Source organism: Rhinoraja longicauda, chromosome 4 (genome assembly GCF_053455715.1).
Source record: "Rhinoraja longicauda isolate Sanriku21f chromosome 4, sRhiLon1.1, whole genome shotgun sequence".
In the NCBI taxonomy this organism is placed as follows: domain Eukaryota; kingdom Metazoa; phylum Chordata; class Chondrichthyes; order Rajiformes; family Arhynchobatidae; genus Rhinoraja; species Rhinoraja longicauda.
Genome location: NC_135956.1, coordinates 83765282 through 83781866, shown reverse-complemented (window position 1 = coordinate 83781866; position 16585 = coordinate 83765282). Strand labels below are relative to the sequence as shown.

The 16585-nt window shown below is 41.1% G+C and overlaps 1 protein-coding gene across 16 annotated transcripts in view; it reads left to right on the top strand.

The window, feature by feature from the left end:
* LOC144592932 (band 4.1-like protein 3) overlaps nt 1–16585 on the top strand; it is a 477619-nt gene that overhangs the window by 448427 nt on the left and 12607 nt on the right. For 9 of the 16 annotated variants that reach the window (XM_078398233.1, XM_078398220.1, XM_078398222.1 and 6 more), the window contains 7 exons: nt 2154–2342; nt 2936–3034; nt 4297–4401; nt 7064–7300; nt 7843–7965; nt 12695–13099; nt 15422–15550. In XM_078398233.1, the coding sequence (XP_078254359.1) occupies nt 2154–2342; nt 2936–3034; nt 4297–4401; nt 7064–7300; nt 7843–7965; nt 12695–13099; nt 15422–15550 (1287 nt within the window). The remainder of the gene's footprint in view (nt 1–2153; nt 2343–2935; nt 3035–4296; nt 4402–7063; nt 7301–7842; nt 7966–12694; nt 13100–15421; nt 15551–16585) is intronic. The other 7 variants (XM_078398224.1, XM_078398221.1, XM_078398223.1 and 4 more) reach the window with 7 other exon arrangements.

The window sequence follows — 16585 nt, the reverse complement described above, 5'->3', positions numbered from 1 at the left end:
GTATTTAAGCTGCACATTACCATTTGTTTGTGCACTCTTGTGGTTCAACATAGCTAGCAATTAGCTGATCTGATTTAACAAGGATTGCTGTGAGTTTAATGCATGTAGTGCATTCATCCTGACTAGCCACAATAACACCACACAAAAGAGGTTGTGTGTTCCTTCAAACTGTCTATAATTAAAATGTAAGTAAAATAATGTGTGTTAATAGTGCTGTGTAACGTGGAGCTATTTGTAGTGTGCATATACTTTCTTAACTCTAGCATAAGTTTCAGTTGTTCAAATTAATTGTTTTCTTCTCCAGAAATTAAAACTTAGCAACACAACACAACACAAGAGCCATCAAAGAGTATGCAAAGCTGATTTTGTTTTCTTCAATTCAGCTTTCCTGTTTAGTAAATTATGTAACTTGGGCAATTTTAATGGAACACTAGTGCTAATGATTTTCATTGCCTTCCAAGATATTCCTGCAGTATTAGGATTTAGATATGGACAGCAATATTACTTTTAACAATGAGCCCAAAATTATGATTGGGAAAACTAGGCCATAAACTGTGTTCATATTTCCTGTGTGGAAGGTTGACTCCTTCCTGGTTTACAGTTGCACAGATAGCAGGGGCAGGACTGTCATATGTTGAAAGACTGGAGCGTCTAGGCTTGTATACACTGGAATTTAGAAGGATGAGAGGGGATCTTATCGAAACGTATAAGATTATTAAGGGGTTGGACACGTTAGAGGCAGGAAACATGTTCCCAATGTTGGGGGAGTCCAGAACAAGGGGCCACAGTTTAAGAATAAGGGGTTGGCCATTTGGAACGGAGATGAGGAAAATCTTTTTCAGTCAGAGAGTTGTGAATCTGTGGAATTCTCTGCCTCAGAAGGCAGTGGAGGCCAATTCTCTGAATGCATTCAAGAGAGAGTTAGATAGAGCTCTTAAGGATAGTGGAGTCCTGGGGTATGGGGAGAGGGCAGGAAAGGGGTACTGATTGAGAATGATCAGCCATGAATGGCGGTGCTGGCTCGATGGGCCGAATGGCCTACTCCTGCACCTATTGTCTATTGTCTGCTCAATTGATGCTCCTGTCCTTCAGGGTATTGTGATGCAGTCAGGCCATAACCTGCCCTTGATTTTTCTTCATGTGCATACTTGCAGTGATATTGTCAGAGCTTCCAGCCAAATATGACCACCCCTCTATTCTCAGTGCAGTTAATTTAAGGAATTCAGACGCATTATAGCATTCCCACCCACCTCCTGGATGTTGGGATCAGTGTTGGCTGATATAAAATATGGTCATGATTAAGTGTGGGTTATGGTGTTCTTATTGTTTCATCTCCTGGACGAGCACCAACTCTTAGAATGGTTTTGGACAGAATAGAAAAAAATAAACCATTTGCAGGGCTGTGAGAAAGATGGCCGGAGATGGGGAAGTGAAAATAATCACTGTGCCGATCAGCACAATGGGCCAAATGGCCTCTGCTGTATTGTTGCTTGATGCTGAGGCCTATCTTTGGCAGGAATGGTCAGCAGTTCCACATGTATCGGCTACCATTTCTTGCCTTTACTGCAACTTTATGGGAAGAGAGTTGTTGTTTGCAATAGTTTGCTTAGACAGGATGCATGGAGCCCCGTGTATGAAGGCATTAATTACTCATTGGGCTACAATTGCACTGGCACAGAAGCATTCAGATGACATCTCTTTCAAATTCCCATCACACTCCCCCCACCCACCTCCTGGGTATATGTCAGTATAGACATGATCTGTGCATAGGCAAACCTGGACCTCTTAATCCTCCTCCGCTTCCAGAGAGATTCAGCTGACCTCCGTTTCTGATCTACAAGTCATCGAAATAGATGATCCTCGAGTGAGATTCTCGAAGGCCTAATTTTTTTGACATGATGAACTATGTCCAAAATTAATTTTTGCTGTTCAGCTTTAAAAAATGCTGCTCAACACAAGGCAAATGTATTACAAAGGCACCCTTGATCAATCTTTTGATTATTTAAGTGGCCATAGTAAAATGATTCACGTTTTCAAACAAATGGAAACATCCATACTAGACTTTCGGTAAGAAGACATAGAAACTCACAGATTGATGAATACAATGTTGAGATAAAATGCTATTTATTTTTTGTTTTTGATATGCGATAAAGGAATATGACAGAACTCAAGAAGAGGTAGTTAAGCACCATGCCAACATAAATGAGATGAAAAGAACATTTCTGGAATCAACCTCAGAAACTGGACCTGATGAATGGGAAAAGAGGTTATCTGCCTCTCCAGTTAGATCCTTTTCGAAGACTGATGATTTACCTATGATTGAACCCCTTGTGCCTGAAGAGGTAATTCTGTTATTTTAATACTGGTCCATTCATAATTCTGTGGCTTTGCACATGACAACAACACACCAAACTTCCTTTTTTCTCTTTTTGTTGCTGAAGTTATATATTGCAACATTGTTTAATCTCTTTAGATTACTTTATTTTTGCAAGTGTAGTTATCTAAAGTTGGGGCGGGCACAGTGGCGAGGCGGTAGAGTTGCTGCTTCACAGCGCCAGGGACACAGTTTCGATCCTGATCTTGGGTGCTGTCTCTATGGAGCTGGCACGTTCTCAGAGTTATCGTGTGGGTTACCTCCGGGTGCTCCCATTTCCTCCCACGTTCCAAAGACATGCGAGTTTGTAGGTTAATTGGCTTCTGTAAATTGTAAGTTGTCCTTAGTGTGTAGGATAGTGCTAGTGTACGGGCTGATCGCTGGGCGGGCGTGAACTCGGTGGGCCAAATGGCCGGTTTCCACGCTGTATCTCTAAAGTCTAAAGCGCTCGGGCACCAATATGCTTTCAAAGATGGTGTTCTGGTTATTTTGTGTTTCTGTTTTAATGTAACCCGTTCTGAAAGATTTCATGCATGTCACTGAAATGTTTTAACATGTCAGACCAAAGCAGATGTTGGTGAGATGCAGCAAAGCAAGTCGGATAAACAGACTGTTGCCGCATCTGACACTGTGATGAAAGATGATGGAAAATTAGCAAAGGTATCATATCTGATGTATTTTGTTATTCTTGTGTAGAACACTGCTTTCTTTTGGCTTAGATTCTTTCATCTCCTATTTCATATTGGAATGTTACCACCATTGGGATAGAATTGAAATTTCGATTATGGACACGGATCTGAGAGTTTGCTATGTTTCAGAACAAGATCTTGTGTTCCTGACTGTACTTTTGAAACACTGACAATTTCAGTGCCACGACATAGGCTCTATTTGCAGATTGCTATGAATAAGCATTGACAATAATTGACATGAAAACTCATTAGGACTGACAAGAATCTATATACCTCCTGGATAGATCTTTGTCAATGACTAAGTATTTATTTAGAAACAAACTAGTTGCCAAAAGTGTTCTATCTTTTGTGGCCAGCGTCTCTCATTTCAAAAGCCCGCAAAGGATAATTTTGAAAGTAGAATAGACAGCATTGTTTGTTGCAAGATTTGCTGTATGAGCTGATTTGCGTTGAATCCTACCACTGATGTTGATTGCACCATGCTTGTTCAGTGGCATTTATTTGGATTGAAAATGAAAATGCTTCCATACAGCCCACTACTTATTCAAAATTAAGTACTCCATTTTTTAATTCCCATTTATTGAAAAATGTTTCTTTGAAAAAAGAGAAACAAAAACAGGAGATAGTGGAAGCATGTAACTGGTTAGTCAGCATGTGCAGAGAAAACAAATATAGATTCATCCAGCTCATCTCTGCTTGTGCACTGGCCCGTTTTGAATATTTTCATTAAATGTTTGTATAGAATCCAGTCAATTCATTTTCTAAATGTGAATAAACCATAGGTGCAGGAGGAGGCCATTCAGCCCTTCGAGCCAGCACCGCCAATCAATATGCTCATGGCTGATCATTCTCAATCAGTCCCCCATTCCTGCCTTCTCCCCATACCCCCTGACTCCGCTACCCTTAAGAGCTCTATCTAGCTCTCTCTTGAATGCATTCCGAGAATTGGCCTCCACTGCCTTCTGAGGCAGAGAATTCCACAAAAGCCTTATCAGTCACAAATGCACAAGGGGAAATACTAAGAATGCTCCCACTTCTGAAAGGAAAAACTGTTTGGGAGGCACCCATTTACAAATCCCCACTTGCATTGTGGCAGCTAAGAATCTGTGTCTGAACATTATTGCACTACACTTTTTGAGCTGCTGGTTTACTTGGAATACTCATTGGAGCTTGAAAGCTACTCAAGTTGTTAATTGGCTTGTAAATTGATATAATACTTTTCTTCTCACTCAGGCTGAAGAGGAGCATAAGGAAGTGGATAAGGAGCCAACTACTGCTCACAGCACATTGGTGACTAATGAAATTATGATCAGCAAAACAGTCTCGTCTCTGCCGGAGGTTGTTACCTTTATTAAATTCATTTGTGCACAAAAATCAATATTTGAAATTATTGGCAGGAAAATTTCAGCATATAATAATAACTCGACTCTAAGCTATGAAAGGAAAAGTAATGATTGATTTGAATATATGCAAGCTCTCGGTCAGCAGAAATGTTAAAAATTATAGTTATTCTGAACTAATCTCAATACGAATCAAAAGGGAAAAGTGCAAGAATAATGGGTTGTTCACAGAGCAAAATATAAGTCAGTAAGTGTTTAAGTGAGCTTGCTTAATACAAGGTAGCCTTGCTTTGCTGACTGGTATTCCTGTGATACGTGATGGATGTTTGCTCATCTTTGTAGTGTTAATAGTATTAGGTGAAATCAAATTAAATTTGAAAACCCAATGCAATTTGCCCAATAAAACATGGGGAAAAGATGATCACATGCTGGGCCACAAAATTGTAGACACAAGGAACTGCTGATGCTGGTTTGTACAAAAAAAGGACACTAAAGTGCTGGAGTAACAGGTGATCAGGCAGTATCTCTGGAGGAAATGGACAGGCTAAATAAGAGTCCTGTCCCAAAACAGCCTATCCATATTCTCCAGAGATGCTGCCTGACCATTTGAGTTATTCCAGCACTTTGTATCTTTTTCTGGGTGACAAAATGCTTGGTCCAAGAGATGAATTTCAGGGAGAGCCTTGAAGGAAGAAGGGGTTGGAGGTGAAGTATTTAGCAGAGTTGGGGCGGAAGGATCGAAAGACATGGACATCAGTAACTGGTGCAGGAAATGCACAATTGGCCAAAGTCAGTAGGGTGGAGTTTGAGAAATGTTTGTGAGGTTACAGAGTTGGGGAAGGGAACACCATTAAGAATTTAAACTAGTGAATGCTTCCTTTTTTTAATTTGATGCTTTGGGGGGGCAGTGGTGAGTATATATGAGACAAGCCTGATCAATGAATGAGACAGGATAAGCAAAGACCTTCACGGTCAACTGGACGTGTAAAGGAGATTAATGGAGTGCCCTAATCTAGAAGTAGCTGAGGCACAGAGATGAAGTAGGGAGTGCAATAGAAGTAAAGTAGATGTCCATGAAAGTTATGGCATTGTGTACAGGCTTTGAGATGATGACGAGAGGTGGGAAGGAAATTGGTGTTGCCACTTTGGGCTTGGACTCCAGATCTTCCCTACATTGAGTTTGTGAATAGTCGTAAAACTGGGCAGGCCCTGTATCACTGATCCAGATAATGAAGTTGGAGGATAGACACAAAATGCTGAAGTATCTCAGCGGGTCAGGCAGCATCTCTGAAGAAAAGGAAGAGGTGATGTTTCGGGTCAAGCCCCTTCATCAGAGACCTATTTTCTCCAGAGGTGCTGACTGACCCACTGAGTTATTCCAGCGCTTTAGTGTCAACCAGCATCTGCAGTTCCTTCTTGCACACAAATGAAGTTTGAGGTATTGGAGGAGGAGAGTTTTGCAAATCATGGCATAGGCTGTGAAGGGAATGAAAGACTATAGAATCAATGATTTGTTTATTGAGAATTTATTTCAACCTTGGTTATGGCTCTTACGGTACATTATTTATGTACATTATTCCTACTTACAGTGTCTCCCTGATCCTGTTGCATAGCCAGGATCATGATTTACTAGCAAACGATATAATTTAATTTCATACTACAGTTTCATACTGTATCCTGAGCAGGGATTGGTAGATATTCTTTTTTTTTCTAACATTTAAAATGTGGTGATTCTATTTAGGTGTTTGTTACATGCAAGTGATCTGAAGGTTTATGAAAGACTTGTGACGTCAAGTTTATTTGTCACATACACATAAATGTGCAGTGAAATGAAAGATTACCCACAGTCCAACAACAAGAGCAATAAAAATAAGCAATAACCCACACAATCAAACAAAAAGAAACAGAAAGAAACATCCATCACAGTGAGTCTCCTCCAGTCACCTCCTCACTGTGATGGAAGGCCAGAATGTACAACGTATTTAGTTGTAAAACAGGGTCCCCACAAAGTGCCTGTGCATTCGTGTGTGCTTCCCCCTTTCAAATATGTCAATAATATATTACAGCAAATAGAGGGGGTAAAAAGATTGTTGAATTCACTTTGAAGCATAATGTCAGTGTAAATTCAGTGAATTCTTCGCTGTTTAAAGCCCTTCCTTACAAAATAGCTTGTAGACTTTTAAATGCCATGGACTAAAACTAATTTTGTACACTAAATCTAATATTCCTTTGGAAACATCTAACTAAATGTTGAGGTTGGCCACGTTGCTGCAAACCTGGCTGATGTTTATCCATCAGTTGCAGAAGGCACCAATTTCTATTCCATTGATTGATTGTAGCATGGCTGGCTCACTCTGGGACTGCTGCCCTGGAAACTAAGCCAAACATTTAACTTCTGCATTTCAAGGTTACAAACATGTTTATCGTTTTAAATATGCTGCATTGAACTTTTATTAGTTAGGCACTGTAAAAAATCCCAATCTAGATCAAAATGACTGTTTGTAGAGGAGGGAGGAGACTGCTGATAGACCGACACCATAGACAGTGGTATAGTTCACATTGTTTGGCAGAGATGGGGGGGGGGGGGGGAGTTGAAGGGAGATGTATATTAGTCAAAGCAACAACAATTGGTAGATTTTGTGTCATCTGTCAAACAACAGAAAACTGTGCTGTCCACTCTGGAAGAAACTCTCATTTCAAAGAAGGGGGCAACAGAAAGAGATGATGATGAAGGTAGTCTGAAACCTAAAGAGATTGCAAGACAGAAAGGAATTGAAAGCTCTGATATGGAGCCTGCCTTTGAGACTTCAATGACCAAGTGGAAGACTGGTGAAGAGCCTATGTTCACCATTGCCACAGCACACTATTTTACTGAGACATCGGGATCAACATTTTTGGTAACTGTTGCCTTTGACTGTCACAGTCTAAAGATAAAAACGCATGACTTTCAGGCAGCACTTGCTTCACTATGCTTAAAACAGCTAAAACCACCGTTGAGTTTACCTGCAATTTGCTTGTACCTAGCCAGTGATCCTCCAATATGGTTTTTAGTTTTTTTTTGCTATGACAAATTGTTTTGTTAAATTTTCCACAAAAATTTAGGCTTTATCGTGCTGATCCTGATTTCATTTCACCAGATAAACACTTCATCGACTACTGCGACTTTTTGCACAGATCGTCCACTTAAGATTCTTTTGCATATCCCTTCCTCCAAGCAAATTATTTGTAATGTGTGACTTTCCTAAGTACTAACCTATAATCTCATCCTCTTGCCTGTTTTCCTTATACTCCTCCTTTATTTTGCTTTTCCACACATCCTATTTAATCTCTTGCTCTCTTATTTCCAATCTGTATCTCCGAAAGAACTTTTGTCTGTCTAATGTTGACCTAGTTATGTATGTCAGTTAGCTTTATATGTTGACTTTCTGTGTCTACACAGACAAAGCAGTCTGGTTCTGAAGTAACCTCAAAAAATGTAGACGTCTCCAATCTAATAGATTCGGCACGAAAACAAATGGATGGAAAGGAATGGGCTGCTGCTTCATCTTACAGCTGGGTTCAGGTATTTTTTTTATTCTTTTAAGAAATCTTCCACCCTTAACTGGACTTGTTGCCATTTTTGTTGTTTCTACTTCTTGCTATTTGTTGTGCTTTGTCTCTCTAGTATGTTTTCTGCATTTCTAAAAAAAAACAACACACTGGGCTCAATAGGACTCTCCTTTCCTGTGAGATTGATAGCTTGCCTTTTAACATATTCTTTCCCAGTCACACACTATCCTACTTTTACAGATTTCTGTAGATTTCATCACGATGATTGGTCTCCTCTCTCCCATTATTGTTTGCTGGGCATGGTATTCCAACTGGGAAATGATTTGACAGTCTTTGACGATAAGTCAAGTTGTTGTGATCCGATCAATTTATTTTAACAAACAAAAATGTTCCTTTTTTTAAATTATCCTTGTTATCTTTTTTAAAAAAACCACTATACTTCCTGATGACTCTGAGGCACAGTTATGGCATGAAGGCACCATCGTTTCCACAAGGAGCCTAGGCTGTGCCCATGGTCTTAAACTGCTTATCCCTGATGGTCATTGATATTTAACCTGTGCACAGGTGCTACAAGGGATACAATGGTACATCACAGCACCTTGTGCAAATAAAATACTTTGAAGCACAAGCTCTGGATTTATCCATCTAGAGAATGATCTCTTCTATGCTCTTGCCTAATGTTACTTTCCATGCCCAAGCCAGAATGATGGCCACTGTAACCTGAGAGTGAGTCTCTTCCACTTTTTTTTAGTTTGAACAGGGAACCATCTGGCCTCTACGTACTGCTTTCTCACAGTTAAACAACTGGTGATCAGGAATTAATGGCAAACCTGCGCTGGAGCCACTGACCCACGACGGATAATTTGTAACAACATTTTAATTTTTTTTTGCTGTTTGGTCACACATTAAAAAAGCATATCCCGTGTGCTCACATGTGAAAAGACATGGTTTAGGCTCCCTGTAAATTTGCTTTGTGCTCCTCATTGCCTTAACTGCAATAAGTGTGCAAGAATCTTTATGATTGGAGATGGGCTTTCAATGAATCCAACGATGAGTTTATGATGCTTGAATAGATACTTTGGAGCTCTCCGCCTGTATTTAATTACCCTGTTCCATGATGCCCCCCCAGGGAAGCACAACAGGAGGTGGCAGAACAGTGGCAGACATCTGAGAGTAATTGTTCCTGGAAAATCCACAACATTGGCACTGTGAAACTTCATGACATGAATATGAACATTGCAATAGACGCCTCCTGCTTGGTTATGCTTTCTATCTTTGCCAAATAAACTAATGCTCACCCATGATCAATATCACTTTGATTAAACATGCGATTTATGAAAGTATTTGGGAGTGACGCATTAGTATATCACTATGCTAAGTGTGACCAAACTGAGTGTGTGTGAACAACCTAAGGCCATTTGGGTAATGTTAATTTGCCCTCATGGAATGGGGTGGATGGGGGGCATCTCATGCACTGAGGATTTAGATTTTTAGATTTTAAATTTAGAGATACAGCGCGGAAACAGGCCCTTCGGCCCACCGGGTCCACGCCGCCCAGCGATCCCCGCACATTAACACTATCCTACACACACTAGGGACAATTTTTACATTTACCCAGTCAATTAACCTACAAGCCTGTACGTCTTTGGAGTGTGGGAGGAAACCGAAGATCTCGGAGAAAACCCACGCAGGTCACGGGGAGAACGTACAAACTCCGTACAGACAGCGCCCGTAGTCAGGATCGAACCTGAGTCTCCGGCGCTGCATTCGCTGTAAGGCAGCAACTCTACTGCTGCGCCACCATGCCGCCCTTTGCTCACCCTTTGATTGTTTGGGATGCATTCGTCCATAACCCTTTCAGTGGTACTAAACTAGATCAGTTCTGAACATGCCTAATACGCTATCTTTGCATCCTTGAATCAATGTGGACAGACCATAGGTGATCTTGAAGACCTGGCATGTCCCTTCCTTTACTCTGCTCCTCAAGCCAGGAGATCAGGCTCTCTTCATTTAGGGATGATGGACCATGCCATGAAGCTGTTTCAAGAACACCTTAAAGTTAGAAGTTGTTGCAACATGGAAAAATCCTATGCAAATCAGCAATCTCTGAAGGGAGCAGTGTAATCCCATCACCATGGATCAAGTCAAAGTTCTGCATTTACCCTATCCAACTGAATATGGTAATGGATATGATAAAAAAAATTAACAGCCACAAAGACCCTTCCATTATATTGCCAAAGATGGCAGAGCCATAAAATAAATGGAAAAGATAAATTTGAAATTTTTGTTGTCAATTTCATGCTTCCTGGTGAGGTCCCCACCATCACAGAGCTCGTTTTTCAGATCATTCAACTCATAAAGCTGAGCCAACTTACTACCTGCTGCATCTAGCAAAAACCTCAATCACACCATGGTCCAAAACTGGTGCACTTGTCATCATGCTGTTAAATTGAATCTGCAATTTGATGTTACATGTTATGTGGCTGTTCTTACCAATAACAATGCATATTCTTACCAATAACAGTGCGTTTTTTGGATTTCCGTCCAGGCATCGTGATGTTCAACCTCGGTTTTTGTTCAATTATGAACAGAAGTGTTGTACGAGTGACATCGAGTGAGAATAACTATCACTGACATGAAGGCAACCTTTGAGCAACTGAAGTATTTAAAAACACTCATAAAATTAAAGACAGTGGGGATCAGTAAAAAAACTTTTACTCGCTGGAAATATGTCCAGTGTAAATGCTGGGACATGTCTCTGGAATTCTTTAGGGCAGTGTCCCTTGGCCCAATCAGACTATGGCATTAGTAAATTTCCTTCCATGTCGTGCTAGAAGCAGGAATATTTGCTGATGATTTCAGTTTTCAGTTCCATTTGCAAGACCAAAGCAATGGCCAAAGCAGTAGGGCCTCAGTCAACATTCAGGCTTGGCTGAGTGATGGCATAATGTTCACATACTACAAGTGCCAGAGCTATTGACAGATCCATCACCATCAACGGCCTCGGTTAGTTTTATGAATAAGGTTATTGGCCAAGTATGTAAACATACAAGGAATGTGCCTTGTTGAAGGAGGTGAAAGAGAAATGAGAACTTGGCAGTTGTCACCACTGACAAGAAACCTATCCAGGATCAGCCATATTGATCCCATATCTGCATTAATCCCATACCTGCAAGTTCAATTCAGAGACTTGAGTGCCTTGCCCTATAGTGAGTGACTCCCGCTCTGACTCTCAACCCCTTTCCACTGCATACAGGGCACGTTCCAGAAGTAGGAGAGTAGCTCCAACACCAACCAAGAAGCTCTAGACAATTCTGGACTAAGCAGGTCATTTGTCTGGCATTCCTTCCCATCACCCTCCACAATCACTCTGAGCATCATCAGCAAATTACAGGTGCAATGTTAACCTTCCGCAAGCTGCACTGGGTGCATGTCCTTTCACCATATGCTCTACAGCAGGCCAAAACGCAGTTCCCCTCCTCACCTTGAGGACCATTGAGATGGGATATAAATGGCCATAACTATGACTATAGTTAGTAATCAGGTTGAATGGATAGTGGTACTGAGTGCACCTGTTACCAAGGGCATCAATGATATGAGGACATCCAAAGGCAAAAAGTTGGAGAGGCTGAATATCTGAAATGAGCACAGAAAATGCCTGAAATACCCAATTGGTCAAGGAAGCATTTATGAGGGGTGAAAACAGAACCGCTGTTTTGGATTGCTGGCCTTTCCATGGAATGAGTCCAACAGCGGATTATCAGAAGGTGGTTGTATGCAAGAGTGAAGCCATTAAACTTGCTGAATTGCATATCATATTTCATATTATTTTCATATTTCAGATACAGCGCGGAAACAGGCCTTTTCGGCCCACCAAGTCCGCGCCGCCCAGCGATCCCCGCACACTAACACTATCCTACCACTATCCTACACACACTAGGGACAATTTTTACATTTACCCAGTCAATTAACCTACATACCTGTACGTCTTTGGAGTGTGGGAGGAAACCGAAGATCTCGGAGAAAACCCACGCAGGTCACGGGGAGAACGTACAAACTCCTTACAGTACAGCACCCGTAGTCAGTATCGCAGTGTGCGTAATCTGCATCTCTGTCCATTAGATTTAATTGCTTCTATTACCAAAAAATATACTCTTATGCTGTGGCTATGAGCTTTGAAATTCTTCTTTGAAGTTCACTTTCAGGACGAGATGTCCCAGTATGCCTTTTATTTTATATCTGGGCTGATAACCTATTCTGTGACAGCAAACATTTTGCAACAACCAAATCAGCCAATGGTTTGAAAACTCTCGGTGACTAGATAATGTTCGAGAGGAAGGAATGTGCATAACAATGAGTGGCAGGGTCATGAAAACAATACCGTGGAGAAAAATGATTGACAAAGGAAAAAAAACTGCCTGAACATTTTTGTAATTATAGAAGACTTTACTTTGTATACATTCTGTGCCAAAAGCATCAATTTACTACATCAATATGTGCCTTGCATATGGAATATCTTACCCAGCTTTTGATTTTAGATTTTATCATGCTTCCACAGACTGAGCATTTAGACACAACAAAAACTGAATTTCATATGTGTACTTTTTCATATTTAGATTTTAAAACATACAGGTGAATTAAAGAGGGAGATAGCTGATGGCTTCCAACACAATGTGTCACCATAGTAGCTATTCAGGTTTTTTTTTTCTTACACTTTTTCACGAGAGTTTTTGTCTCTCCAGAAATCTGACACGAATTTGGACGAGAGTCCCAAAATGGTGCAACATGAAGTCCACAAGCAGGAGAAGACCATGAAGATTATTCAGGAAACAATGGTGATGGAAAAGAAGCATGGGATGAATGTGCATGCAAGCGAGGATGCTTCTGCTCTGTGCGCTAAGCTGGCAGGAGTTGAGAGGGAAACTTTAACAGAGGCGAGCAAAGCTCACTCATCTGGTGATGCAAGGGGTCAAAGTTGCGTGGCGACCGTGGACACCAAAGAGGACAAGAGGGAGGCAGCGAGTCCCAAGGTGGATCAACCAGGAGATGAAATTGTAGAAGGGCCACCTTCTGCTCAAGGGTGGAAGGATCAGCCTGAAATGGCAGGCAAACCTGCAGAAAAATCTGAAACACAACCTCAGTTGGAGGTAACTGGTTCCCCTCACCTCCTTACCAACTTTCATAACCATCCCCATTAATCCATTTGTTTCCTCAGGCACCACTATCCACATCTGCAATGTTTATTATTTTACGAGCAAAATCACAGCAAAACATCTTCAAATGCTTTGCAAGTAATGCCTGTATTGAGCAATTGCTATTGAGTTATAAGATTTGTGTCACCCTTTACGCACACCTGATACTCTGTTCCTGTCATCAGGTTGTTTCAAATTTAGAAACATTGGGAGTAATTTGAATCCAACATGGCTAGGAGGAAACTGATGCGAGCTCAACTTTAGTTTCCTTCTACATCAAAATCAAATTACAATATCAAACAGTTAAGAATCAGGGGTAGGCCATTTAGGACTGAACCCTTTTCACCCAGAGAGGTGTGAATCTGTGGAATTCTCTGCCACAGAAGGCAGTGAAGGCCGATTCACTGGCTGTTCTCAAGAGAGAGTTGGATATCGCTCTTGGGGCAAACGGAATCAAGGGTTATGGGGAGAAAGTAGGAATGGAGTACTGATTTTGGATGATCAGCCATGATCGCATTGAATGGCGGTGCTGGCTCGAAGGGCCAAATGGCCTACTCCTGCATTTATTTTCTATTTTTCTAAAAGTAGACAGGCAGCCAACGTTTTCCTCCATGAGCAGATAAAACTCCTCATTTGGCATGCCATCTCATCAACATTCATTTTGAAACAACATTTGTAGTAAGCTGCAGCTTAATGTATGGCTTCTGCATACCTGCGATGCTCTGGGTTTGGCTTGTGCTGACTCTGCGATGCATTCTGTTTCTGATTTCATTTTGCTAATTTCATTTTGCTATTGTCAGATTATTGCAAATGACTGAGAACCTCTTGCAGTTTATAAAATTTTGATGATACCAATTTGGAAGTGTTTGCTTTTCACTTAGCATGATCCCATTCCCAAATGAATTGGCTCATGAATCCCAGAAACCAACAGGGTAATTTACCATAATTTTATTGCGCTGTTTGCTAATAATGAATAAGGTGAAAATGCTGCAAAAATGGAAGCATATTGGTGAATAATGCATTCATCTTAAACTTAAACTTCATTCCTGAATTGATGAATTCTAATTAGACCCAAGAAATTCCTGGTGTTTGATAATGAAAGCGTTAAAGTTTTTATTTATATGTTGAATAAATTTTGACTACAACTTATCTTTGTATTAGAACACGTCTCAAAGCAGTTAAACTTCGTCATCCGATTTATACACAGTATTTTTCATCTCTTGGGCTGAAGAATACTGTGATTCCAGTCTGAAGAAGGGTCTTGACCCGAAACGTCACCCATTCCTTCTCTCCAGAGATGCTGCCTGTCCCGCTGAGTTACTCCAGCATTTTGTGTCTACCTTTGATTTAAACCAGCATCTACAGTTCTTTCTTATACATTTTTCATCTCTTTTTCGGACAGTTTCGATGATTATAATTTTCTAGTTATATCTTGAACAACCTGTTTGTATTAGTGAAACAAATAGCAATCCACATTTGAGTATTAATAACAACGAGCATAGGCTTTGGGAACCTCAGGGCCAGGCTAGGGGAGAGATGTGCCACTGAAAGTAGATAGCCTGCACTTTATGCCAAAAAAAACCCAAATCTAAAATGTGTTTTATATAAAAATGCAGATTCCTGTCCTTAAATATTATTTGCAGAATATTTTCAGAAGTGCAAATTGAGGATTCTTTCCCCTTTAGTGTTCATGGTCACTTGAGGAATACAGGACTTACTTTGGTAAGAATAAGACTTGATGTTCTCTCACAAGTTCTGTTTCCTGTATGCCGTTTACATTTGCCACGTTTACTGTGAAATAGCACAGATATAACTGGAGTCCTGGCAGTGTTAGTGAGAGAGGGCCCCCAACTGGTCACGCATGGAATAGCAAGGTGACAATTTATTTTCCTGCCCCTACGTACAGTAAAATGAGTACTACTTCAAATTCATACAAAGCAATGCAAGGCAGTAGAGCATGCAGAAACTTGCTTTTTAAAGCTATATACATGCAGCGAAACATTTCCCTTAATTCCTAATCGTAAATAGCTAGGTATATCGAGACGATTTAACTTTTTCCTTAAACCTTACAAGTTTATGCTAACACACTAATATTTAGGAATGTGATGGACCAGGTTTAAGTGTCGTCTATATTGGAGTCATTCTCCCAAAGAGGAAGAAATTTCGTCATGTACAATAATTCCGAAACTGATATGGCATGCGTCGTGGTGTAATGGCGGAGTTTGGTAATGGCGAGCCTGAAAAATGTCATAACCATTATTGTCCTTTTGTATATAGCCACCGGTTGTTAAAACAGAGTCTGTCAGCTTTGACAGCATGAGTAAAGAGGACGGAAAAGAAATTTGCACCAAGGATGTACCGGTGGTTCACACTGAGACTAAAACAATCACCTATGAAGCAGCAAAGGTAACAGTTTTGATGAGTCTCTGTGCAGTTCATCCTACACTCCATAGGCAATAATCAGAAATATTAAAATGTTGCTCATGGTGCTCTAGCTTTTACTTGTGCAACTAGCTTTATTTGTGCTTGAGTTGACAACTCAATACATATATACTGGAATTTGAAAATACATCAGTGATTTAGTTTTAGTTATGATAAGACCAAGTAGACCTGTTGGGCCCAAACCTCTCCTGCATTGGTGCAGCATCCTCTCCCCCCTCCCCTCCCACTCCCCCCCCCCCCCTCCCCTCCCCCTTCTCTCCCTCCACTCCCCCTTCCTTCCCCTCCCCTTCCTTCCTCTCCCCTCCCCTCTTCCCTTCCCCTCCCCTCTTCCCCTCCCCTCTTCCCCTCCCCTCTTCCCCTCCCCTCTTCCCCTCCCCTCTTCCCCTCCCCTCTTCCCCATCCCTCTTCCCCATCCCTCTTCCCCTCCCCTCTTCCCCTCCCCTCTTCCCCTCAACCCCCCTTATCCTCCCTCCTCTCCCCCCCCCCCCCTCCATCCCTAGGAGATAGATTTAAACTTTAAAATGTGAATAACTTAAAAAAATATAACACCGATTTCAATGAAACTTCTTCCATTAGCACCAAAGGGACGACGGTGAGTAAGGTGGGCCTAAAATTGTCGCGCTATCGTGTACCGTTTTGGCTGTAGTTCAGGAACAAACAAACAAACAAATGAGAGTTTTAGTATATAGATTACAACTGTATAGCCTGGGGCATACAAGAACAACAGTGATATCTAAATGAAATGTGGTTCTTGTGCTGTATGGATTCAAGTAGCTTTTTGACCAGTGCTTAAAGGCTAGAAGGCTGTACATACTGGAGGATCAGATGGACGTTTGAGATGTAAAGGTTGAAGAGGCTGCAGTGTGACTAGCACATGGATTACAGACACCATGAGCCTTTCACTGGAAAAAGGTGTACACTGAGCAGATTTGTGCCAACAAGGGTTGTGGAGCCACTAGAATATAAGTAGATTAGTTCAGAAAACTTAAGCACGGGCCA